This window comes from Staurois parvus, unplaced genomic scaffold (assembly GCF_062004578.1).
Source record: "Staurois parvus isolate SC_StPar_1 unplaced genomic scaffold, SC_StPar_1.0 ptg000154l, whole genome shotgun sequence".
Taxonomy (NCBI): Eukaryota; Metazoa; Chordata; class Amphibia; order Anura; family Ranidae; genus Staurois; species Staurois parvus.
In genome coordinates this window covers 9,326,518-9,353,464 of record NW_028317950.1, presented here as the reverse complement: position 1 = coordinate 9,353,464, position 26,947 = coordinate 9,326,518, and the positions used below count along the sequence as shown (strand labels likewise).

The window sequence follows — 26,947 nt, the reverse complement described above, 5'->3', positions numbered from 1 at the left end:
AATGCAATGAACAACTCTGTGCTAAGCTATATTGGCAATTAAACCTTGATTGTGGTGTAATCAAAGATATGTAATATATTCAGAGACTTCACACATGGATCAAAGTGTTCCTGCTCTAGAATGGATTCACCTCAGCATTTATATTTGGAATAGAATTAGGCACTATTGGTAAATGGTTTAGAGGGGAAGCTGTTTAAAATAAGAATTTAAATGGGACTATTACTTCTCATTACTCATGCTCAGGCTCCTGCCTGGCTCAGCTTCCTTTATTGAGCCACCAACACAATTTCTGCTTAGAGGTGAAAAGCACTAAAACCCCTGAATGCTGAGAAAAAAATAAAAATTTCTGCCAGAGCCAGAGGAAGGAAACCTTTAAGAAGAGCTATGGGATAAATTAAATCTTACCTATAGTTGCCAATAGCAGAAATGTTGGGTTCTCTAAACAGAACCAGCTAAAGACCAACTCCAGCCAAGGCTTTTATTGGCATATGTGGCCCTGTTGGGGGTATTTCCCTTACTTTCAGCAAGGAAAGAAAATTTTCAAAAACCTCTCTTGCGACTTGTTCACACATGCACTTGGATTGCTCTTCGGAGAGCATCTGGCAGGCAGCGAGGAGGCGTTCTATCTCCCCCTCACCACCTACCTTAACCCCTTGATCCCCACGGTTGCAGGGTACTTGCAAAGCAGACCCATTCACTTGAAATGATAGAGGGTACAGTTCCTGCTGCAGCTGTGAAGCAAATAATTGCAGCCACTGCATCTGTGCACCCCTGGCCACTGCTGCAGGGTTTTACCAACTCCCCAACTGATAGTGTGAATGAACCCTAAGGGGAACCTGGGCAAAAACACTTTTTAGTAGATGAAAGATGAATTACAACCTTTTTTTGCTGGCCATGCTCTGTTCAAGTGATGACTGCACTCTGTATTTCTTGTACAGGCATTGCAAGGACAGAAAGTGAGGGAAAAATCTTTCCCCAGTAGACACTGCTGATTAATGAGCTGTTCAGGAAGGGAGGCATGTCAGACCCTGGGAGATCCAGGCTGCTGTGTTGCGTGAAAGAGCAGTCGGTCCGACTCTTTAGATTGCTGCAGCACAGGGTATTTAAACCCTTGCTGCAGCACATGCCAGTTAAGCAAAGAGTAAAAGAATATCAGATTTATTATTGTACATGCAGCCTGGGATTTAAAGTGTAAAAATGTCGCCACACTTTTTGAAGTGAGAGGACTACTAATATACAAACAGGATTTTTGATTTGCCTTTAAAATCCTTTTCATTGAGTACATTACAGGACACAGGATCATAGTCTTTAGACCATGGGTTATGCAGCTACCTTCAGGTGATTGGACACTGGAAAACAAAGCTGTGAGGACAGTTTTAGCATAACTCCTCCCACTCACCGCATGCCTCCATTTAGGAGCAAGAAATGAGGAGGGGACTAACAAAGGAGAGGGGACGGATCTGTGTCCTGTACTGTACTCCCAAAAAAAGATTTTACAGGTAAGTCAAAAACCCTATTTTCTTAATGTTACATTACAGGACACAGGATTTAATCTGATGCCACGGAATGTCCAAAAGCAAAGTAATGGAGGGGTGGGCAACACAGCAAACATCAACATGTCTATGTAACAAACTGGGAAACAGGGCTAGAAAACTCAAAAGGCAACCTGAAGCACCATATATCCGAAATTGGCATCGGAAGAGGCCTCAACAGCCATCTGGTGAAACGTAAGGCCCCTTTTACACAGAGGGTTCCATTGTGATCAGCAGGGGATCTGTCCTTCTGATCCCTTGCTGATTGGATTAGAGCAGGCAAATAACACATCTGGGCACAGTTAGCTTTGCTCTATGGGCGGCTGCAAGCAAATGGACTGTCCGTTTACACCCAGCTTTCTCTGATCTTCTCCACTTAAACAGTAGAGGACAGAGTTTTCTCTCTTTTAGCAGGCCTGATTGGACCCAGAGGTAGGCAGTTGCAAACAGACACAAGACCTTTTACACCCACCTATCCATAGGGATGAATGGACCTTCTGATCAGGTCCACCTGAAAAACTGACAGGGGGACCTAATCAGAACACCAATATGAAAGGTGCTTAAAAGTGTAAACAGAAGACCAGGTGGCAGCCTTGCAGGACTGGGGAACAGATGCCTCATGCTGAAAAGTCTATGAAGCACTGACAGATCTAGTAGACTGTGCCTCAAAAGGAACAGGAAGAACTTTCTCCACAGTCTATAGGCTTGAATGATGACCTTATTAATTAATCTTCCAATAATAGAAAGAGAGGTAAGATGTCCCACTCAGGAATAACAAGCACTGATTACTGGTCAACCTTGCATATTCCTCTTGGCGGGGTATAGTTCTCTAAGGCACTGCCGCTGTGCCAACTAATCCAGAAAGCTGCTAAATGGAAGCTGCAGTGGCTATGAGAGGCTTGCTAGAAGAGACTTTATGCAAAAGTTAGAAAAAAAATATAAAATAGAAGAAAAAAAGGTTGCTTTTCTCAGATCAAAGACCTTGTACAACTAAGGGCACAAACAAAAACCAGAGGCTTGCTGGGAGTGGATTATGCTAGGGGCTGTCTTTCTAGTTTTGTAGCTGTATAATCCATGGCTCAAGGCCCTGTGTATTAGTATTTAGGTAATTTATAGAAATGGCTACAGCCCATTCCAGTGCCTTTTCCTTTTAAATGGATGTTCAGTGAGAGCGTCTGCTTATGTTTTATTGTCATGATCAGTCTCAGTGTAATAATAAAAATGAACACTGCACTCCAGACATCCCTTTAGATGTGACAGTATCTCACAAAAGAATGAACATTGCTGAGATTATGACTTTCTATGCAACCGGCTGCATGTAATATAAACAGAACACAGATATTAAAATACGGTATGTGATACAGTGCCTTTATAAAGTATTCATACCCCTTGAAATTTTCCACATTTTGTCATGTTACAACCAAAAATGTAAATGTATTTTATTGGGATTTTATGTGATAGACCAACACAAAGTGGCACATGGTGAACTCACATGATGAACTCACATCATTGGCCCGGGTTGTGTCCACACTGGAATTTATCCATTGGATTGTGATTGCTCGGCTGAGCGCTATACACCTGGTGACTCTTTCCAATTGCAAGCAGCGAGAGGCTGCATTTTATCATATTCTCACCCATAGGTCACTGTCATCTGTGGCTGATGTCTATCAGTGCTGCATTTTTGTCAAGTTTAAAGTGATCATCTGCTGCTGTCAGTGCTATCATTGCCATACCTTACATGATTTGACTGCCAGTGAAGATTATCACACAGGATTATATGTGTCAACATTGAGTATATATACCTTCAGATTGGTGGACTGCCATAATCATGATCATTTGGATCTTTCATGCTGATACACAATTTACCTGTGGCTACTCAGGGACCTCTGTGAATTTGCAACTCTATACTGTCATCCAATTGCAGTAATATTGCACATGACATGATAGTCTCATCGATGAGGCCTGCAGCTTATATAGCCCCATTCTTATGTTATGCACATTCCAGTGTTTATGGTTGGTATGTCTGTCTGCCCGGGCGGGTGTTTTTATGACATAACGTTGTCATTGTTTTACTCTTGTGTAGGTTGGAGGGACTATTTTTGCCATATTGATATCTTAGTGTTCAATAAATATAGTTCTAATCCACAGATTGTTCTCTTTGGGACTTCTTTTCTTGTGGGTCTTTACCTGCAAGCGGGTGTTAAATATCCTATTGGTCCTGAGGACACCACCTTAATTTTAGTGAGTCGGTCTATTCATTCATAGTATACTGTAGCATGGTTCCCCATTTTGGTTTTATCATTTTTCCATTCTAACACATGAATATGCTTTGATCTAAACCGTTCCATTGTAGCTCTGGCTGTGTGTTTAGGGTTGTTGTCTTGCTGCAAGGTGAACCTCTGCCCCGGTCTCAAGTCTTTTGCAGGCTCTAAGAGGTTTTCTTCTAAGATTGCCCTATATTTGCCTTCATCCATCTTCCCATCAACTCTGACCAGCTTCCCTCTCCCAGCAGAAGAAAAGCATCTCCAAAACATGATGCTGCCACGTTTCACGTTGGGTATGGTGTGTTCAGGATGATGTGCAGTGTTAGTTTTCCACCACACAAGGTTTTGCTTTTAGGCCAAAAAGTTCAATTTTGGTCTCATCTGACCAGAGAACCTTCTTCCACATGATTGCTGTGTCCCCCACATGGCTTCTTCCAAACTGTAAATGGGGTTTCTTACGGCTTTCTTCTTGCCACACTTCCATAAAGGTCAGATTTGTGGAGTGCAGGACTAATAGATGTCCTGTGAACAGATTCTCCCACCTAAGCTGAGGATCTCTGCAGCTCCCCCAGAGTTACTATGGGCCTCTTGGCTGCTTCTCTAATTAATGCTCTCCTTGCCTGGCCTGTCAGTTTACGTGGACGGCCATGTCTTGGTGGGTTTGCAGTTGTGCCATACTCTTTCCATTATTGGATGATGGATTGAACAGTGCTCTGTGAGAAGTTCAAAGATTGGGATATTTTTTTTTTTATAACCTAACCCTGTGGTTAACTTCTCCACAACTTTATCCCTGACCCTTCTGGTGTGTTCCTTGGTCTTTATGATGCTGTTCGTTCACTAATGTTCTCTAATAAACCTCTGAGGGCTTCACAGATCAACTGTATTTATACTGAGATTAAATTACACACAGGTGGACCCTATTTACTAATTAGGTGACTTTTGAAGGCAGTTGGTTCCACTAGATTTTTGTTAGGAGTATCAGGGTAAAGGGGGGCTGACTACAAATGCACGCAACACTTTTCAGATATTTATTTGTAAAACAAATTTGAAAATAATTTATCATTTTCCTTCCACTTTACAATTACCGTATTTTTCGCTCCATAAGACGCACCTGACCATAAGGCGCACCTAGGTTTTAGAGGTGAAAAACAAGAAAAAAAAATATTCTGAACCAATGGACTGCAGACACAGTACAGGGGATGACCAGAGACTGCGGACACAGTGCAGGAGATGACCAGAGACTGCGGATATAGTACAGGAGATGACCAGAGACTGCGGACACAGTGCAGGAGATGACCAGAGACTGCGGACACAGTGCAGGGGATGACCAGAGACTGCGGACACAGTGCAGGGGATGACCAAGAGACTGCGGACACAGTGCAGGGGATGACCAAGAGACTGCGGACACAGTGCAGGGGATGGCCAGAGACTGCGGACAGTGCAGGGGATGACCAGAGACTGCGGACAGTGCAGGGGATGACCAGAGACTGCGGACAGTGCAGGGGATGACCAGAGACTGCAGACAGTGCAGGGGATGACCAGAGACTGCAGACAGTGCAGGGGATGACCAGAGACTGCAGACAGTGCAGGGGATGACCAGAGACTGCAGACAGTGCAGGGGATGACCAGAGACTGCAGACAGTGCAGGGGATGACCAGAGACTGCAGACAGTGCAGGGGATGACCAGAGACTGCAGACAGTGCAGGGGATGACCAGAGACTGCAGACAGTGCAGGGGATGACCAGAGACTGCAGACAGTGCAGGGGATGACCAGAGACTGCAGACAGTGCAGGGGATGACCAGAGACTGCAGACAGTGCAGGGGATGACCAGAGACTGCAGACAGTGCAGGGGATGACCAGAGACTGCAGACAGTGCAGGGGATGACCAGAGACTGCAGACAGTGCAAGGGATGACCAGAGACTGCAGACAGTGCAGGGGATGACCAGAGACTGCAGACAGTGCAGGGGATGACCAGAGACTGCAGACAGTGCAGGGGATGACCAGAGACTGCAGACAGTGCAGGGAATGACCAGAGACTGCAGACAGTGCAGGGAATGACCAGAGACTGCTGACCTTTGGGGAGGGAGGGGGAGCGGGTACCTGAATTTGACAGGTGCCCTCTCCCACTTCCGCGGAGTTGCCTTCCCTCTTCTTCCCGGGCCGGCTTCTGTGACAGCCGGGTGCCCACTGCGCATGTGCGAGAAGCACTGCGCTTTGTGAATGGCCCGGCGCCTTCTGGGACCTTTCATGTGTCCCAGAAGACACCGGATCATTCACAAAGCGCAGCACATGCGCAGTGGGCACCCGGCTGTCACAGAAGCCAGCGTGGGAAGACTGTGCAGCGCTGGAGCGAGGAACAGGTAAGGCCCTGCAGGAGACAACAGCTGAGCGGCCGGCCCGGTATTCTGACATGGTGGCCGCAAAAATACCGGACCGGCCGCTTTATATTCGCTCCATAAGACGCACTGACATTTTCCCCCCTTTTTTGGGGGGAAAAAAGTGCGTCTTATGGAGCGAAAAATACGGTATGTACCACTTAGTGTTGGTCTATCACATAAAATCCCAATAAAATACATTTGTTTTTGGTTGTAACACAACAAAATGTGGAAAATTTCAAGGGGTATGAATACTTTTTCAAGGCACTGTAAATACCAATTACATGTAAAAAAAATGCAGACAAGGTGGGGTGTGTTTTATGGATAAAACTTCATTAAAAAAGCCTTTATTGACCCACTTGTTTCCTGGTATTTTTCAAGCATCTACTGTCTAACGGTACTACTTCTGCTGTCTTTACAGCTGGAAATGACTGCAGTGGACTTTGCTTGCTAGAAGAAAAAAATCAAAATGACAAAGTTTTAAACTCCAAAGGCCTTTTATTTTTATAAAATATGTTAGTATATATATGATATACACATTTCCTTCCATACATCCCTGTAATTATTAGTTCCCCCAGCCAGACATGTCACCAGCACTGTGAGCACTGCCTGCTGGACCATCCTATCCTCTATTTGGCCTATGACTGAGTGCTGGATTTGGCAAAATAAAAATCTGTAGAAGGTACAACAACTGCCACAGAAGCAGCAGAACAGGACCTAAGCAGTGGTCCATATGAGGCAGGAAAATTCAGTCTCCCACTAGCTTATGAAAAACAGTTTCCTGATGCTTTACTGGCTAAATGGCTACAGTGCTGCTTCATTAGAGAGCTACCAAGGGCTTGGGCATATGAGTGCTGAATCATATCAGAACCATGGCTGTATGCCCAGAAATTCATACCTGATTCACCTTGATTATGTAAAATTGTGTAAAAAATGTGTGTATATATACAGACAGCATAAGAGCGAATGTTGCTGTATATGTTCTCCTCAGGGCACGTCTGTCTGACTCACATGCACAGCACATAAAATTGTCACCAAAGCTGACTGCAGGGCTTTATGGTGGATGTATGCCAATCCTCATTCACACTTTGGTGACTAATGGATGCATGGGAAAAGTCTAAAATGTGTTCAGAGAACAGGAACATGTTAATGGGTAGCTAAGGAATAAACTTTTAAAGTGTACATCATCTAACACTGAATATTTGGGGCTACTACCTGTCATGCTTTGGTCTGGGAGGAGGCTGTAAAATCCAAGTGCTTTGGGTAGAGTGGGATATACACTATACCCTGCACAGAAATTTTTCTTAAGCCAGACTGGTCACCACAAAACCTTGCCAACTAGACAGCTGCTCCAGTCTCATGTACCATGCATCGGAGAATGAACAAACTTTGACATGCCTGCTTCTTAGTTTAAGTAGTTGAGTTGTGGCATTTCCCCACATACCTCTGTACCAGTACCAGGGGCTCCCAAACTGTTGGCTTTCATAGTACCGAGTCAAACAGTGAGAAGGCCATTTTGTTGGTTGGAAGAGGATGACTACCATTTAGGTAAAGGCTTTCCGATTCTCTGCAATATTTTATTACTGATAATGCATCAGCACTTGCGCCAATAATTACACGAGTGCTCATATAGCCAAACACAGTGGTATTACTATAAGCCCTTGCTGGATTTTTAGTGGTTCAATCCTATCCCTGGGGCTGTATTATTTTTCACAAAATATACTAGCAGGCCACTTACCTGAGATAACCGCAGGCACACAGTGAGATGACTGTAGCAAGCAGGCATGTACACCCCTGATGGACTATATTTCACATTTGGCGGAGGACTGGTTAAATAACAAGAAATATTTTCAACCTATCAAGTGTTTGAGTGCAAACCAGGAGGTGAGGGGCTGAGGGTTAGTGCATAGGAGATGACCTGTTATAAGAGAACCATGGGGGCTGCCAATGGTGGAGTAAGTTGATCAAGCAGAGTCAGAGGTTGGAACTCCTTATTACTTTGTCAGTAATTCAAATTATTCTTGACAAAGCAACAGCATGACCGCCATGCTACCAGCATTTTAGGAGAGATCGGCCTACATTTTTCTCTTATGGCAGTTTTCCTGTATTCTCACTTCTAAATCATAACTACTATGAAATTAAGCAATGTAAATTGTATGATGGACATAAAAGCAGCCTTGGCCTCCAATTTTAGCTGTCCTGGTGAGATCAGGGATAGTTGCTCTTGTTTTATATCGGTGCCCCTTACTTGGAATCTTTAGATTCCTTTTAAAAAATGACCCTGAAGATTTATTAAATACTTTCATTTATACAATTTTAAGCTTGTGTACAGAGCCTGATTCATCAGATGGCTTTATGTTAGATATTAAAAAAGGGTGATTGGGCAGTTTTTGTCATGTGTTTGGACTGAAGAGAAGTCTGACAAGTTTTGGGCTGATGTGGAAATGTATGTTAATACCTTTAGTGATCTTCTGCTGTGCTCATGTTTTGAAGTGTGCTAGTTGATGGATCGATGAAGCTTCTCATTTATCCAGGTCATGGCATAGTTACTGGTAAGCAGTCACATTCAGTTGGCCTTGTTCTGTAATGTTAAAACCATTTAATTGCTTATCCACTCAGCTTCTTCAGATTTTAAGAAGCTGCTTGATTAAAGCACCACAAATCAAAAATGCTACTCAATTAATTTATAATATTCAAAGCAAACTCGCCCATCCATCCATGTCTCCATGCTTTATTTTGCTGAGAAATCACTTCCTAGCATTTCTGGCAGTGGCCATCTTGACTAAAGGCAATTGATGAATGTAACATTTCCTTCCTGGAATCCATCTGCCCTTAGCTCATGATGCAGACAGGAGAGTGCTTAGCTGAGAAAGCCCCTCCTCCCCTCCTGAAGACTCCTGGGATGTAAGACATCATTGGGCTAGGCCTGGAAAGCAGGAAATAACTGAAGAAATGTAAAAAAAAAATTAAATCTGAAAACCAGTAAATATGATATTTTCCTATCTATTTACTAATGCTAGCAGCATAAGGATTAAAAATAGTTAAAGTTAACTGAGAAAGTAAAGTTCCACTTTAAGCAGTAAAACATGTTCAACATTACAGAACAAAACCAACTGAATGCGACTGCCTGCCACTAGCCGTATTTTTCTGTGTGTAGAATATCTGCAAAGATGTATTGAATAAGCCAGGGCATGTCCACATTCCATTATCTGCATATGCTCCTGCAGTATTCCTACATTTCCTCTCTACAGCTCTTTGCAGAATATCTCCCACACCCCCGTAATATATATCAATCTAAAGAAAATCAACAATTTTTCTATGAAGTTTCCCCCGTAACCCTTTACCCTTTCCTAGTTCCAAAAAACCGACCTCTACTCTAAATAAGAACATTTTAGATCCTCTATCTGCTTTTTCTTTATTTCTGCCAAAGTTCCACTTTCTGTCCTGGAGCCACCGAAGGCACTGCTGTTAGCTAGATTTCCTACTTCCCTTCTCTATCTAGTCTTATAAAGAATTCACTAGTTACTGATGACAGTGTTATTGCCCTAGGTGTCACTGAGGAAGGAAGTGAAGGGACATCTGCCCAACTGAGCCACAAGGAACGATGAAAACACAACAGAGGATCCTAACAGAAAAGTAGAATGTATGGTTGCTGTTGCACTTTAAATGTCTGTGCTAGTCATCAGGAGGGAAAGAGTCGGGGGTATAGGTTTCTAACCTATTCTGAATATCCCTTATCAAGGGCTTTATCAAGGGATGAAGACTCTGAGCGGGAAATCTAGGCACTTAAACACTGGTTTTTTTATTGTTGTTAAAAGGAAAACTATGAGAACTCCGCAACTTGAGCTGTACTGAACATAAATAATTAAATATGCAAAGCTATATTAATTTCCCTTTATGTTTCTTCCCATAAAGTGTGTTATTACATAGGGCAGGATTGAACTGTCCCTTAACAATGGTTTGGTTTGGGGGTGACAGTGTTGAATGAATGAGGTCACTTTGTGCAACAACAGCGACTAATGGCACCTCAGATAGAGGCTCAAACTTCAAAATGGTTAATAAAACGACTTAATGGCTAAGAGGCATACGGCTTTATACCCTCCTAGTGGAAGCAGAACATAAGGCAAGATCTCCAGTAATGAAAACGCACAAACAGTGTCTGCTATCAGATATTATAAATGCCCTAAAGCTTCAATAGCTTTGAACTGAGTAGTTTTTACCAATTAAACTTGTTAAATTATAGATTTTTATATATAGATTCATTTTTCCCAAACTATTGTCATCTACTAAACATGAAATATATGAATGAGCTTAAGGCTCAATTGAATGTCATCTAGTAAGCATGAAATGTATGAACTTAAGGCTTAAAAGATTTTTTTTTTGGCTCTCTCCGGCCATGTTATCATATGATCAGCACTTGCTGCATGTGCTATTGCAGCTATTGTCCTCCCGGCCAGGTACCGCATAAAATGGAGAGATTAACGATTCAGGTGTAACGCCTGAAACTGCATGGCATGACTGAACGTGAAAGGAGGAGGCTACAGTGAGTCTCCCCAGCTTTTCACGTCTCAACTATTCTCCTGGATCTTGTCAGATGCTTGTCGTCTCACCACCCCTGTACGCTGACGCACTTCCATCTCTGGGTCTTCTTCCTTGATTTAAAAATAGGTCTGTCAGTTTCACAGGATTCAATTAAAATGTTTCTTTTTTTAGAAACTAATACAGATTTTCAGTATATTAATACCTAAAACAATGTAGTGGTGATTGTGTAGTGTTATATGTAATCGTTATCATTTGTGATGCCAAAGCAAAAAAAAAAAAACTGAATTTTTTCCAATATAATGATCTAAGTAAATCAAGAATGATGAGATCCAGCCACTTACGCTGTCAGAAACATCATCATTTTGGTTGCTCAGGATATTGACATAGTCCTCTCTTTTGAAGTCTGCATTGTCTTCTTCTTCATATTCTGTCTGATAATCTGACTCATCTAGAAGACAGGAGGGATAAGAAGGTTAACCTGATAACAGGACATGGCAAATCTGACAAATAATAGATAGATGGAAGACATCAGCTGCGTAAATACCCGTTACAGCTCCTCTACTTTATTAATGTGGAAGTTTATTTTTTTATTCCAGCTGGCTTTTCAGGAGAAAAATGTGACAAGGACATCACTGAAATAATAAATATATACCGTATTTATCTATCTACAGTGGATATAAAACATCTACACACCCCTATTAAAATGTCAGGTTTCTGTGATGTAAACAAATGAGACAAAGCTAAATCATTTCAGAACTTTTTCCACCTTTAATGTGACCTATAAACTGTACAACTTAGTTGAAAAACAAACTGAAATCTTTTAGGGAGGGGAAGTAAACATAAAAAATAAAATAATATGGTTGCATAAGTGTGCACACCCTCTTTTAATTGGGCATGTAGATGTGTTCAGAATTAAGCTATCACATTCAAAATAATGTTAAAATAGGAGTCAGTACACACCTGCCATCATTTAAAGTGCCTCTGATTAACCCTAAATAAAGTTCAGTTGTTCTAGTAGGTCTTTCCTAATATTTTCTTTGTCGCATCCTACAGCAAAAGCCATGGTCCGCAGAGAGCTTCCAAAGCACTAGAGGGATCTCATTATTAAAAGGTATCAGTCAGGAGAAGGGTACAAAAGAATTTCAAAGGCATTAGATATACCATGGAACACAGTGAAGACGGTCATCATCAAGTGGAGAAAATATGGCACAACAGTGACATTACCAAGAACTGGACGTCCCTCCAAAATTGATGAAAAGATGAGAAAAATTGGGCTGGGAGGCTGTCAAGAGGCCTACAGCAACTATAAAAGAGCTGCAGGAATATCTGGCAAGTACTGGCTGTGTGGTACAAAGACAACAATCTCCCATATTCTTCATATGTCTGGGCTATGGGGTAGAGTGGCAAGACGGAAGACTTTTTTTTACAAAGAAAAACATCCAAGCCCAGCTAAAATTAGCAAAAAACATTGAAGGTCTCCCAAAAGCATGTGGGAAAATGTGTTATGGTCTGGTAAAACCAAGGTTGAACTTTTTGGCCATAATTCTAAAATATATGTTTGGCACAAAAAAAAAACCTGCACATCACCAAAAGAACACCAACCATACCCACAGTGAAGCATGGTGGTGGCAGCATCATGCTTTGGGGCTGTTTTTCTTCAGCTGGAACTGGGGCCTTAGTCAAAGTTAAGGAAATTACGAACAGTTACAATTACCAGTCAATACTGGCACAAAACCTTCAGGCTTCTGCTAGAAAGATGAACATGAAGATGAACTTCATCTTTCAGCATGACAACGACCCAAAGCATACATCCAAATCAACAAAGGAAAGTCTTAACCAGAAGAAGTTTTGGAATGGCCCAGCCAGAGCCCAGATCTGAATCCAATCGAAAATCTGTGGGGTGATCTGAAGAGGACTGTGCACAGGAGATGCCCTCACGAGCTGACAGATTTGGAGTGTTTTTGCAGGGAAGAGTGGGCAAATATTGCCAAGTCAAAATGTGCCATGCTGATAAGACTCATACCCAAAAAGACTGAGTGCTGGAATAAAATCAAAAAGTGCTTCAACAAAGTATTAGTTTAAGGGTGTGCACACTTATGCAACCACATTATTTTAGTTTTTTATTTTTACTTCACTGTATCTAAAAGATTTCAGTTTGTTGTTCAACTGAGCTGTACAGTGCATATGTCACATTAAAGGTGGAAAAAGTTCTGAACTTATTTATTTTTGTCTTTTTTTTTTTTTACATCACAGAAACCTGACATTTTAACAGGGCTGTGTAGACTTTTTATATCCACTGCATTACCCAATTTGTTAAAACTGCTTTCTTGCAATTATTGGCTGTTGTCCAATGCAGCATATCATGAAGATGAAAGGAGATATTAACAATATGATTTAATCTAAAGAACATTACCCCTTTGGATGAGTAACAGATGCTTAAATAAATATATCCAGTATCTAGTGATGATTTCTTTTCACAGTGAAAAAAAAAATCAACAATTAAGCTCTATAAAATAAATACAACTCCGCTTACAGCCTACAGTTTTATTTTTTAATTGGAGATATAATCAGATATTTTTCATGTTAAGTGCATACTTACTTATGCATTTATTAGTGTTAAACATCAAATGTTCTATTACCTCTCACAAAGATCCATGTGACAATGACTGTTTTTTGTTTGTCCGGAAGGACAAAGCCATCTTTGTTCAGCCATCATCCAGGGTCAGCACCTGATTCCTGACCTGGGATTTCAGCTCTGATGCTATGCCATTTATTGCTGTGTTCACAAACATCTGTAGCAAATTACAAGATGAAAGGCGGGAACTGATTTGTGTAAAAGCTGCAATGTTACCTGGTAAATGAGTGTTACCTGGTAAATAGGAGTACCCTAAACAAATGTGACAGTGCTACAACCTCTGCTCCAATCCGGAAAGCTTATAAACCTGGTGCTCGGGCTAGGTTGTCTCTGTGTAACTCCAACAATGTGCAATCATCAGAAGAAAGTGGCACCACAGTGATATCAGCATACGGTCATTGTTTATTGAAAATGGTGAGATACAACCATAAAAGTACCAATGTGTTTCAGCCATTCAGGCTGAACTGAAATGCATTAGCACTTTTTATACTTGTATCTCACCACCTTCAATAAAGAATGACCGTTTGCGAATATCACTGTTCTCCTGGCTTTCTTCTGATGATTAGAACTCCTGTCTTGTTTCCTTACGGCTATCTGGGGTTCTGAGAGACTTTCCCTTAGGATGCAATTGCATGGGTGTTCAGCTCCAGTGCAAATCCCAGTGGCAACAATCTACTAATAATTGTGGTTGGAATTGATAGCTGTGATCTCAGCTTGAATCCCCACAGGTGATTTTTGTACCCAATCACTTGAATTCACATGCAATGAAAAGTATTTTAAAAAAAATCAAAGAAGAATGGGCAAAAATTTCACTTTTTAGATGTGCAAAGCTGGTAGAGACATCCCCACAAAGACTTGCAGCTGTAATTGCAGTGAAAGGTGGTCCTACAAACTAGTGACTCCGGGGGCTGAATACAAATGCACACCACACTTTTCATATTTCTTTGTAAAAATTTTTTAAAACCATTTATCATTTTCCTTTCACTTCACGATTATGTGATAGACCAAAATCCCAATAAAATACATTTACATTTTTGGCTGTAACATGACAAAATGTGGAAAATTCAAAGGGGTATGAATAATTTTTCAAGGCCCTGTAACTGTCCTGAAGATCATGCATAATGTAAATGTTCTTAGTTAAAGTTATATTATAGTCCCCCCTCCAAGTCTTCTAATCTGTTCCCAATCCAGTGGAGATATCGCTAACATGACTAACAAGAAAGGTAGCAACATTTGTGGCAGTCCTCAAAAAATACATTCCAGTTCCAGGACCCTACAAGATGCTTGCCCAGTGCTGGGAATGATTTTAATCCTTCAGTTTCCTTCACAGAAAAGTGAAGGATTGGTTGCTGCTCTCAATTACATTCCTAATAAGCATGAAATTCTCCCTTTTACATCACAAGCACCTCCAACAACTGGACTCCAAATCACTCCTTAAGAACTCAGAAATGACCAAGCCATTTTTCAAAGCTGGAATTATTGTTTGTTATATCTGGGCTCTTTAAACCCATTCTAAAGATAATGTAAAACCAGCAAATTCTCTCAGCAACATTATCTCAAAGTGACAAAATATCACAGCGATAGGATCACTCAAAGCACTGACCTGCTTTTTAAGTATCCTGTCCTCGCCTGTTTCAGTGGCAAGGCCTTGCTCTTTTGCCAGCCATTTATGCACTGCAGCATTTCCAGCAGTCTCATTCATCCAGCCAGTAAGAGAGCGACTCATGCAAGCAGGTGAGTATTTATCATTTTCTATGTCCTCCACAGTGACCCTGCTGCTATTGAATTATTGCCAGCGGTAGATCACTAATGCGACATTGCCTAGGGTCAGCTAATTTAAAATAAAAACAATCTGTTGCCTTTTTTGTAACGCCATCAGGTACACTAATTACATGTTTCATAACATAAAATATTTTACACTTTCTCTGCTTGTAGACTTTAGATATCTACTAATTAATACTGAAAGACTTAGAGAACAACTGGCTGTCTAAAAGCCACAGTGACACCTGCATGATGCATTTGTCTCATGACAGCATAGGGCAGCCCATTCACTTGAATGGGCTACCCTACACATGATAAATGTGCCATAGGAGCTCAGGAACAAAATTTAAGATCATGAGCAACATTTTTTGGCACTGAGCCAAGTGTGTTTTGTTGCTTTTTTTTTTTTTTTGCTTGACAAACACGAGATGGCTACCCACATTTGGGGTGCCATTAAGAAATAATTGTACAGTAAGCGTAATGTACATTTTGTACATGTGTTTCATGCATTTTTGAAAATGCAGGCAGGTCCCGAAACACTTAGGTGTGAATGCAACCTACGTGGCATAGCGAAAGAAGGAAACCTCCAGTCCAACAGTGTCAGGAGAACAAAAAAAGCCAATGACCAGACATTCAAGTTTGATACCTCAGTCTCCAATGAAGAGGTGCCTGTATTTGATGGAGGAATGGCGGGAGGAGGGGAAAGTACATGGTTGAGATGTGAGGTTCTAAAGGTCATTCCATGGCGTTTGGTTTTGCTATTGCAGTCTGTGCCTTTCTGCTCTGGTGACAACTGTATTTCTTATATGGGTCAAAGGGGCAAAAAATAAAGGAAAACCTCAACTTTGGGATCACAGTCAGAATACAAACCTGACAGAACATTTAACATCCCCACTCTATTCTAAATTAAAAATACAAAATGTGCCTGGAGTTAGGCTTCAAGTATACGCACAACAAAGGCAATTAATCCTCTATGGGAAATTTGTTGTGCATTTTGAATCAGTACACAATACAAAGTATAGGTATAATGTCAGATGCTGGAATGCAACAACACACTTAGAGGGCTGTGTTGGAACACTGGAGTATTCTCATGGCTGCACACGATGGAGAATTCTATTACGGGATAGATGGACTCGAGCCAGCCAGAACAGCACCAGATGTCGGCAGTTTTTTCATACAAGCTAATTGATGGTCTCTCTCCAATTGCTTAATGAATATGTTGGCTTAACAGACGTCTGCGTATAAATGGGTTTTTCTAAGAGTGAGGCAGTGACGCAGAGCCCTGGGGAGTCCTGAGAAACATGAAATACCCAATAAAAATCACTGGAGGAAGTAGTGGCTGAGAGATAAGATCTGCTGGGAGGACAGCAGAGAATCATGCAGAGGTTGACTTTGATCGATTGTTGTTGATGGGAAATGCTGGGAGGGGGAAGTGGTCCCTCTGGACAGCATGCTAGTAAGCCCAACCCTTACTAAAAGATTCAGGGAGTCTCCTCGTTACATCAGCCAGTTCCATATAAACTCATTACCACCCACTCAATCCAGTGCCACTTATGTTGAATTAAAATGGATCTTTATAAGGTTTTCCCACTGATTAACATTTTAATATTTTGGAACTATGATATGATTTGTAGGGCCACTCTAGCCCTGTGATAATGCATGTTGCTTGGCTTTTAAAATGTTAGCACAAGCAGGTTAGTCATTAGATGACCAACGTATAGTAGGCACACTCTGTTGCCAATACTTATCTTTAGCTCTGCACTGCATATTTCTAAAATGTCACTGATAATTGCCAACAATTCTGGGCTCCGTCCATAACCGTACAACCTATGGCATGCCCACATCACAGCAATGCAGTCTCACCATTGAGGCTCCAAACATTGCTCTGTTGGGAGGCAGGTGACATGCCATATTTTCTGTCATATTTGGGAGCAATGGGACAGAGCAGTGAAGAGACAATTAAAATAGTAAATACGGGCCTGTAGCCACCTGATTCCTGCCTGCAATGGGTTGTGCTCAATTTTGCCAAGTACAGTGAATAGCCATGCACACTTGTATACAGCAAATCTGCTGCATGTAGGGTTCCTGAAACTCAATCAGCTGCAAGTGCAGGAGGGGAAAGCAGGCTGTTTGACTGCAATGAGCATAGCACATTAGAGGTAAAGTTAGGATGACCTCTTAAACAGCTGTCAACGCCTATGCTAAACTGTGGTCATATAGAGTGGGTGCTGCAATTACTGACTTGTATTTCATGGTGCAGGCTCTTGACTTTGCTGGATACGGGCTCATTCACACTGCAACGCAGTGGATGTGCAAGCTGCTGTGGGTGTCAATATAATCCTAACGACACCCCAAACACAGCTCGCAAAGGCAATGCGTTTGCCTGCATCGGATGGCATGGTACCACCGTACCATGCCAATACAGTGCAGTGTGTTTTTGAAAAGTAGTGTATGCACTACTTGGTGGACTTGCAATTGTTTTATGTCACACAATATTTGTGCAATGGTTTATCAAGCACCGAATTTCACATAAATATATATTTAAGGTAACTTTAGGTCAGATAGGGTTGCGCTGAGTAAATAGGTACCTAACATGCCAAGCATTAAATGTGTACGTGCTTGCAAAATGACAACATACTATGGTATGCTGTATTTACCTGTCAGTGAGGCTTTAAAAGCGTCTTCAGTTTAGACTTGGCTGTAAATAATGGGCCTAGAATTATTGCTCTCACTTTGGCATACATGGCAATATGTAACACATGTATAGCAAGTTGCGTCGTACATGGATGCCCCTACTGGTGCGTTTACCTTCATGTGTGTATGCACATGGAGTGCTCTACTCTGATCACTCTACTAGAATCACAGATACTAAAAGTTTAAAAAAAACAAACAAAAAACTTTTCTTGCCTTTATGATTTGGTGACGGATTTGTTATTTCATTTTAGAATTTTGCACACAAGAAGGACTTCGGCTGATATAATCTTGTTTACTGTGGAGCAGCAGCATGACCTGTTTGACTTTACTGTTCATTTCTGTTAAAAGGTAAGCTCCAGTTCATCACTCAGAAAATTGATGTTGCGCTAATCACAATAATGCCACAGACATTCAAAGACAAATAGTGAGATGAAAAGACAATAGATAATACACCATAACATAATCAGTAAATGGAAGGAATATGGGAGTGAAGGGAAAAGTGAAATAATAAAGGTCCAAAAGGTGTAACAGACAATAAAAAGTGACCGTGGGCAAAATGCACAGAAATGATCAGGGAAAAATAAAATATTAACTAAATCACAGTAATATTTTTCTGTTTTATACTAGTTGCACTCTATATATGTTTGCCACATTTATTTATGGTATTTATATGGTCACCTATTAGCCGTTTTATGCCACATGGCCTTTTGATGCATATTGTGTTGTGATCCTTTAGTCGCATGGTCACATTTTTTGGCCTCACTGTGCGTTGTCATTCTTCTGTGATAAGTGGTTTGTCCACTTTTAATATTTAAGCACTTCATTTTGTATTTTTCACATTCTGCTCCACTTTCTCATTAGTTGTATTCACGTTATTTCATTTATGTTATGATGGACTCTAATGTCCCACTATTACTGTGATTTAGGTAATATTTCATTTTTCCCTGATCATTTACATGCGTTTTGCCCACGGTCACGGTTTATTGTCTGTTACACCTTTTGGTCCTTTTTGGACCTTTATTATTTCACTTTTCCCTTCACTCCCATATTCCTTCCATTTACTGATTATGTTATGGTGTATTATCTATTGTCTTCTCATCTCACTATTTGCCTTGAATGTCTGTGGCATTATTGTGATTAGCGCAACATCAATTTTCTGTTTGTTGTTTTCTTTTGCTAGTGGTATAGCCAGGTGTGTGCTGCTGTCCCATCTTTTCTAGTAGCGGCGCAAAAAGTTTTTTACATATTTTTTCCAGTTGACCACTATTAAATATATGAGGGCTGTTTTACCTTGCAAACCACTTGTATTTCTATGTAACTAGCCCTGAGATGCACATAGCCCTACCCACAAAACATAGCCTGGATGGTAACCTTTGCCATAGTTAACAATATTACTGGCAAAGCATTTTTGCATCCCCCCATGCAAATTTCAGTGCTCAGGTAAGGTAAAACCCCCACCCTTTAGATATTTTCTCATCCAATCCCTATTTTCAGTAAAAATAACATTAGTTATTTTTAATGCACACAAACACAATATATTTCCCAATTTTGTTGGTTAAATGTACAGTTGTGTCCAAAATTATTCAACCCCCACTGAAATTGAGTGTTTTGGCCAGTTTGACATTGCTTTTGATCATTCAGTCATCTTGCTTACATTTACATTAAAGAGGCACTTGTAGGTCAGACAAATATAACATAACAGTTATAATGAAATAACCACAAATGTCTTTTCTGTGCTCACAGCATTATCAGTTTTATTCAACCCCCAAGTGACATTCAATCTTAGTACTTAGTACAGCATCCTTTTACAGTTATAACAGCTTTTAAACGTGAAGCATAGCTTGACACAAGTGTCTTGCAGCGATCTACGGGTATCTTCGCCCATTCTTCATGGGCAAAGGCCTCCAGTTCAGTCACATTCTTAGGCTTGCGCACTGCAACTGCTTTCTTTAAGTCCCACCAGAGGTTCTCAATCGGATTTAAGTCTGGTGACTGCGATGGCCACTCCAAAATGTTCCAGCCTTTCCTCTGCAACCATGCTCTAGTGGACTTGGAGGTATGCTTGGGATCATTGTCCTGTTGAAAGGTCCAACGTCTCCCAAGCCTCAGGTGTGTGACGGACTGCATCACGTTTCCATCCAATATCTCCTGGTACTGAAGAGAATTCATGGTACCTTGCACACGCTGAAGCTTCCCTGTACCTGCAGAAGCAAAACAGCCCCAAAGCATGATTGACCCTCCACCATGCTTCACAGTAGGCAAGGTGTTCTTTTCATCATAGGCCTTGTTCTTCCTCCTCCAAACATAGCGTTGATCCATGGGCCCAAACAGTTCTAATTTTGTTTCATCAGTCCACAGAACACTATCCCACAACTTTTGTGGTTTGTCCACATGGCTTTTGGCATACTGCAGTCGACTCTTCTTATTCTTTGGAGACAGCAAGGGGGTACGCCTGGGAGTTCTGGCACGGAGGCCTTCATTACGCAGTGTGCGTCTTATTGTCTGGGCTGAAACTTCTGTACCCACATCTGACAAATCTTTTCTCAGTTCCTCAGCAGTCACACGGGGACTTCTCTCCACTCTACGCTTCAGGTAGCGCACAGCAGTCGAAGTCAGCATCTTCTTTCTGCCACGACCAGGTAGCGTTTCAACAGTGCCCTTTGCCTTGAATTTGCGAATGATGCTTCCTAAGGTGTCTCTTGGTATGTTTAACATCTTTGCAATCTTCTTATAGCCATTGCCCTTCCTGTGAAGAGAAATCACCTCTTCTCTTGTCTTCCTGGACCATTCTCTTGCCTTCACCATGTTTGTAACCACACCAGTAAATGTCTAGAAGGAGCTGAGTATCACAGTCATTTTAAAGCTGCCTAATTGGTGCTTATTATGCTTGATTGCTGCTCGGTGACATCCACAGGTGTTTTCAATACCTGATGGAAAGCACCTGTATGAACCTCTGTTCTTCAGAGTGGTAGTCTTTAAGGGGTTGAATAATTGTGGCAATGAAGAAACCACATAAGAACCATTTACTACTGTATTACATAAACAATTGATGTCATTTTAGTTGCATTTGGGTAGTTACAACGTCCTTGTAGGATTTGATTCTGAATACAATTCCAAATGTACACTATAGTCCCTAAACCCCTTTACAGCATTGGGGGTTGAATAATTTTGGACACAACTGTAAACCATGCGGTTGTGCTACGTTAAAAGATACCACATTTTGTCAAGCCTAAATATTGTCCACATCCTTGAAATGGCGACAAACTTTGGTACCCAAAATTGTCCACAGGCGACGCTTTAAAAGCCTTTATGGGTCATCGGTTTAGAGTTAACCATGAACAGTCCCACTATAATTATTGCTCTCACTCTGGCATGTGTGGGAGAGTGTGGAAGTAATCGGCAGGATTTACAGATGAAACACACTTCTGGCTACTATAGCACCCGGGGGAGTGTTTAAAACCTACGCTGTCATTGATTTAAGCCTTAAGCAGCCCACAGTTGATTTGATGTTCTTTCCACCACAGGAAGAAAAGATTGATTGAATGCCTCCCGCAATGCTATTGTGTTCTGCTGGCAGGGAGCCTTCCCGGCCGAAAGAACACTATTACTGCTAGTGGCTATAGCCCCTGGCAGTAACTCCATGTAGAAAAATCCAACAGGCTGGTTGTACCCAAGTTGTTGGATGGATCAACTTGGATACAATCAGCCTGGACACACATGGATCGAATCTCAGATGGTCCCTCCTGAACCAGACGAATTTTGATCCATGTATGGCCGGCTTTACTTTGGTGGCAGTGAAAAGGTTAAACAACACAGCTAAGCCATAGATTATACAACTTATTTTACTTCAACCATCGGTGGAAGGGAAAAAAATGGCTTGATTCCCCCATCAACACAGTCAGTGTTGATAGGGGAATCTCTCCTGCAGTAAAAAAAATCTCTCCTGAAGTGCTATTGTATTCTGCCGGCAGAACACAATGATCACTGCCGGTGGCTATAGCCACCGGCAGTGATCACATGCAAAAAATCTGACAGGCTAGTTGTAGTGAAGTAGAAAGATGGATCGACTTAAGTACAACCAGCTTGCCAATAGATGGATTGAATTTTGGCTGGTCCTTGCTGAACCGGCCAAGATTCGATCCATCTGTGGCTGGCTTAAGTCACCTTTTGGTCCTGCATGTGAATAGATAGTGAAATAGTAGCAGAAGATAAATTAACTTATATACCACTTCTCTCCTCTTGGCAGGAAATCAAGGGTTAACACAAGTTCTATTTAAAATATGTTTAAACTTTTTTTTTTTTTCTAATACAAAACTGCATTAATTGGTGTTTTTTTTGTATATGTGTCTGGAGTTAAACTTTAAAGGAAACTTTTTCTGAGAAGAAAATAGAGGCTGCTGACATCTGAATATGAGGTGCAAGGCTGCCTCCAGCCCCAATACCTTTTAAAGAAGAATAGGAAAAATAAGCTAGAGGAAGATCGATCAGGACTCCTGATCTGTATACTTGTACTGGGTCCATGACTCACACAGCTTTGAAGACAGTGGATCAATATAACAGCCAGGCAACTGGCAATTTCGCATAAAGAGATCAGAAATGCCTGTCAAAATATTTGTACATCATATGTGTCCGCGGTGGCCTGAGGTTTGTGTGCTCAGAGTCGCCTTACTGCATGCTTCCAGCACACCCACCAAGCTGTCACTGACAGTAGTCACATCTTCTGATCAGGAGGCAGTGAGACAGGCTCCTCATTAGGTGACCGCTGTAAGAGCCGATCACACTCATCACCTGATTGTGATGCTGCTTCTCCTCCCTGCATGAGGCCCCGTTCACACCAATGCGACTTTGTAACGGAACAGGACCCCGACTGCACTAGGGTATTTCCGTTAGACTCCCGCTTCCCTGTCCGAACACAGATCCACAGACCCCACCGCTGACCATACAAGAGGAGACAGCACCAGACTTGAAGGAAAACAGGAGATAGACTGCTTTTTTTTTTAAACACAGACACAAGATATATACACAGGGCAGGGCAATACATTTAGTCACAAGAGACACACAGCAGACACCCCCCACCAAGCCAATATACAAACACATACATCCCATAATAGTTTGCTCCCCAGCAAGACACACAATAGAATAATGGGACAACCACATGGCATTAAACAATGAACAACCCTCTACACAATAGCAGGACATTTCACCCTGCACCCAGAACAGGAACAGGGTGACTTACACATAAGAGGAATATGGGAAGCTGAGACAGGGGTCTCCCCACCTCTTTAAAGTGAGCTGTGTTCCATGGGCCCCCCACCCAAAGTGACTCCCGTCACAGACTTGTCATGCGATTTGACCTTGTTACAATCCTCAATAAAAAGGAAACAAAACAATTCTCTTAGGGCAGTGTCCATGGACCTTTGTTTGCTTCATGCTTTTTTGCATTCCAACACATACAAAATTGCTGGAAGCAGGTCAAAGGCAGGTATGAAAGAGGTCAACTACAGGCTGAATGCCCCTCTCAGTGACTTCTGAATGATCTCAGAAGCATCTTACACTAATGTCAAACTGATTCCACTGATACAAGACCCAAAGCCTGTTGACACAGGTCTTTAAAGTTCAGCTGGTACTGTGTTATAATTGGACATTCCAAGTATGCTAGACATTTTGTAATATGTATACACACTGTTTCCCTAAGAAGAGAGACTTAAAAGACGGTTTGCACTTACCATCAACAACAGCCGTCTTCACAGGTTCAATCCTGGACACTATCTCTGCAAGATCGGTGAAGGAGGCGTTAGGGCAGGTGTTCAGCTGTAGGCCAAAGGGGAAAAGAACTGGTAAGTTTTATACAAGATGAGCTTCTGTATCACATCACCAACTTAAAAACTGGCAATTATTAGGAAACCATTTTCAAAAATGTATCCAAACAGAGCAAAGCAACGGGTATGCTTTATTGCCTCTCATAATAGTTGCATATACTTACCTTTCCTTCACTTGGGATTACACAAAAAAAAAAAAAGATTGCTACCTCTGGTTATGGAGAAGCATTTGACTCACTCCATGTGACAGTGCTGGAAGAGTCCTCAACCTTATATAAGCTTTGACTAGAGTGACTTGGAGCTTACATGGTGTTCATCGATCCTTAGGCAGAGTGAAGGTACAGTACATACTCGTAGTTGGTGAAGCTGGCATCAAACCTATTCCCCTTGTATGAGTAAAGTACAGGTTTACTTTGAGATCTTAGTTCACCTTTTTAAGTCTTTCTACCTGTGACATACTTGCTGTGCACACATCATTTTCTCAAAATTTAATTACAATGAACCTGTCAACTCCACCACAGTGTGGAAACGTAAAAGGGGCTGATTGTGATACCTGCCAATCTCACTGGATCAGAAGCTAGGAAGGATTCTGGATCCTAAATTTAGGCCTCACCTGATTGTGGTGCTAAGCCCCACTCCCAACATGTGGCTATAACATTTTAGAGCTCCTACTGGCTTAATTTGCCTTGGCAATAAAATCAAAATACATGATGTGAAACCTCAGATTATGGTAGGTTCTATCATTTTCTACACTATGTTTGTGCCTTGCGTATCCGGCCATCTCACTGCAAGCCAAGCAGTCAGTCTGGTTTCAAACCACAGGCTCTCTGCTTAATCTAATGACATGAAAAGCGCACTGTTCTCCAGGCAGCTAGACCCAAGTTATCAAGAGATTTGTTTTGTTATTAGCGGCAAGAAAATTACAGTTTTGTTTTTTCCTGCTCAAAATAATAATGTGATTTGATAATGTTATGATGGCCCTATTGATTCTTGTGGAGTGAATAATATTAATTTGTACACTTTGAATAAAAATATGTCTGCCCACCTTCCCTTTTCTAAGGTGGTGTTGTGAATGTGGTTCTCATTAGGAACTGATAAATGATGTGGAGTGTGAGAGGCTGCAGACCTGCTGGCCCCAATGCAGGCTTTATGACTGATCAAGGGCACTCTGTCCTCTAAAACTTCCCATGTTCAGGGCAAGGAATAAGGCACAGTTCGTGTGAAAAATGCTGTTTGCAGTCCCACAAAGCCCTATAAAATTTCCCCATGTGTGAAAAGGCTTCATGCCTGGACCACAGCATATAGATCTATACAAAGCTGACGCAAAGAGGCTGTGGGTGAATGGAGCCATGACATTTTGCCTTTAAATAAGATTTCTTTTTTCCTTTTCTCCCCTGCCGGGTCGCAGGATACAGCGTCAATAACACACCTTTTAAACTCGAGCCAAAAAGCATTTACTTTCCATTTACCTGTAAGCCGTTTCTGATGCAAAACCCAGAAAGCCATCTGTTTAATGCAATTAAGTCAATCAGACTGAGTTTAGGCCTTGTCCTATAAGACCGGGCTGTGAGCCAGAAAAAATATTGATCTGCCCTTCAGCTGGAATTGAGGTCCAGGTTTGACATTAAGATTGGCATTTTACTGTAACCATCTTCACTGCATATAATCATGCCCATCATTTTAAATTAGCAGGCCCTGCCTTAAAAGCTCAATCTACCCATAATTGATACTTCACAGCTCAGTCCACAAAAAGGATATTTCAGTTCAGTGTAATTTTAGTTATTGGTGGAGCCTGGTGGGTTGAGTCAGCCACTGACCTGTTATAAGTACTTGATGATCCTCACAGTCAGGGGGTTTAATGCTCAGTACCCACCAAACATCAAAGCTGAATTCCAGACAAACATCTACATACACATATAAAATACACATATGAGATCTGCTTTACCTTCTAAAGGATTTGTATTTCTGTCTATCTGTTTCTGTAATTTACACAACTCTGCTCTACTGCACCACCCTGTCTAGCAGGGGAGGGGACCTGAGCTTTCCCAGCTGCAGTTTCACTTATGGGTCTCCCAACACCACCCTGTGACTGGACAGTGAAAGGCGTAGTAGCAAAAAGTATTGACACTATGTGTGTCAATAAACACACACAGCCTGACTTAGGATCAAATCCGCACACAAGTGGTTTGCTATGGGAAGAGGAGAAGCAGACAGAGCCGGCAGGGGACCCCAGAAGAAGAAGTTTGGGGCTGCTCTGTGCAAAACCATTGCACAGAGTAGGTAAGTATGATATGGTTAAGTTTTTTTTTTCCCCAAATAAAGACTTTTACAATCCTTCTAAGTTTCTGTTATATGGTGCACAGGAAGCAGACATAACATACTGTATATCTCATGCATTCAATCTACTTCACACTGTACAAGACAGTATTCCCAAGCCATCCGCAGGGTGATTAACCTCTCCATGCGTACCATCACAGTAGAGACGGTGATGAATTCTCTTCTGCTGCCAGTCTGAAGACCCTCCCTCATGAGAGGGAGGTAAACAAGGAGATCTAATTATTGTATTCAGTGCTTCCGGTAACCCCTCACGAGTGTGTGTAGAGCTGTGAGCTCCAAACATCCGCAGTGTACACAGGTCACGGGTGAACTTGACTTTGCAGTTGTAAGGGGAATAACTTGTAATATCTCAATCCCCTCATGTTTTGCATTGTATTGGTATTGTTCTGTCACATGTTCTGTCCCCCTTTGTAATGTACAGCGCTGAGCGAACTATTGGCACTTTATAAATATTGTATAATAATAATAATACCCAGCGGGGCACATATTTTAAAAGATGCTTTGCATCTACTCAGGCTTCTCTCAGGACTGTGGGAAGTGGACAGATACATGCAGAAATCAAGACTGGCAAATGATCTACTATGGATTCAATACAGCCAGTTTAGGCATATTCTGTGCCAGAATATTGGCACTGATATGGGAGAGTGTTGTGTAAGGAGTACACCCTTTTCCACACAAACAGCAAGAGTAGCGTAATAGTGTGTGGTAGTAGATTTTTTATTGTTGGGTTCAGCTTAAAAGATAACTAAACCCAAGAACAAAAATGCTATATACTGCAGCTTACAGTCCTTGCATGTGGTGGCTGCATTAGTTCCTTTTTTCCAAGCTATGAGCATTTTCAGCAAATACAGAAAATACCTGTTGATCTTGCCAGACATGCATTATCCTTGTCACTTTCTGTGAGCTGCAGCAAAGAATATTTTCCTTCCTAGCTCTCTTCTGTAAATGACCAATTGCCCTGCCACCATGTAATGGAGATAAAGATA

The 26,947-nt window shown here is 41.6% G+C and overlaps 1 protein-coding gene across 4 annotated transcripts in view; it reads right to left on the bottom strand.

The window, feature by feature from the left end:
• Positions 1-6,651: 6,651 nt before the first annotated feature.
• PNPLA7 (patatin like domain 7, lysophospholipase) overlaps positions 6,652-26,947 on the bottom strand; it is a 346,161-nt gene continuing 325,865 nt past the window's right edge. For all 4 annotated transcript variants that reach the window (XM_089675020.1, XM_089675022.1, XM_089675023.1 and 1 more), the window contains 3 exons: positions 23,532-23,616; positions 11,057-11,163; positions 6,652-10,825 (listed from right to left, as the gene is read on the bottom strand). In XM_089675020.1, coding sequence (XP_089531146.1) covers positions 10,742-10,825; positions 11,057-11,163; positions 23,532-23,616 — 276 coding nt within the window. In that variant the 3' untranslated portion in view covers positions 6,652-10,741. The remainder of the gene's footprint in view (positions 10,826-11,056; positions 11,164-23,531; positions 23,617-26,947) is intronic.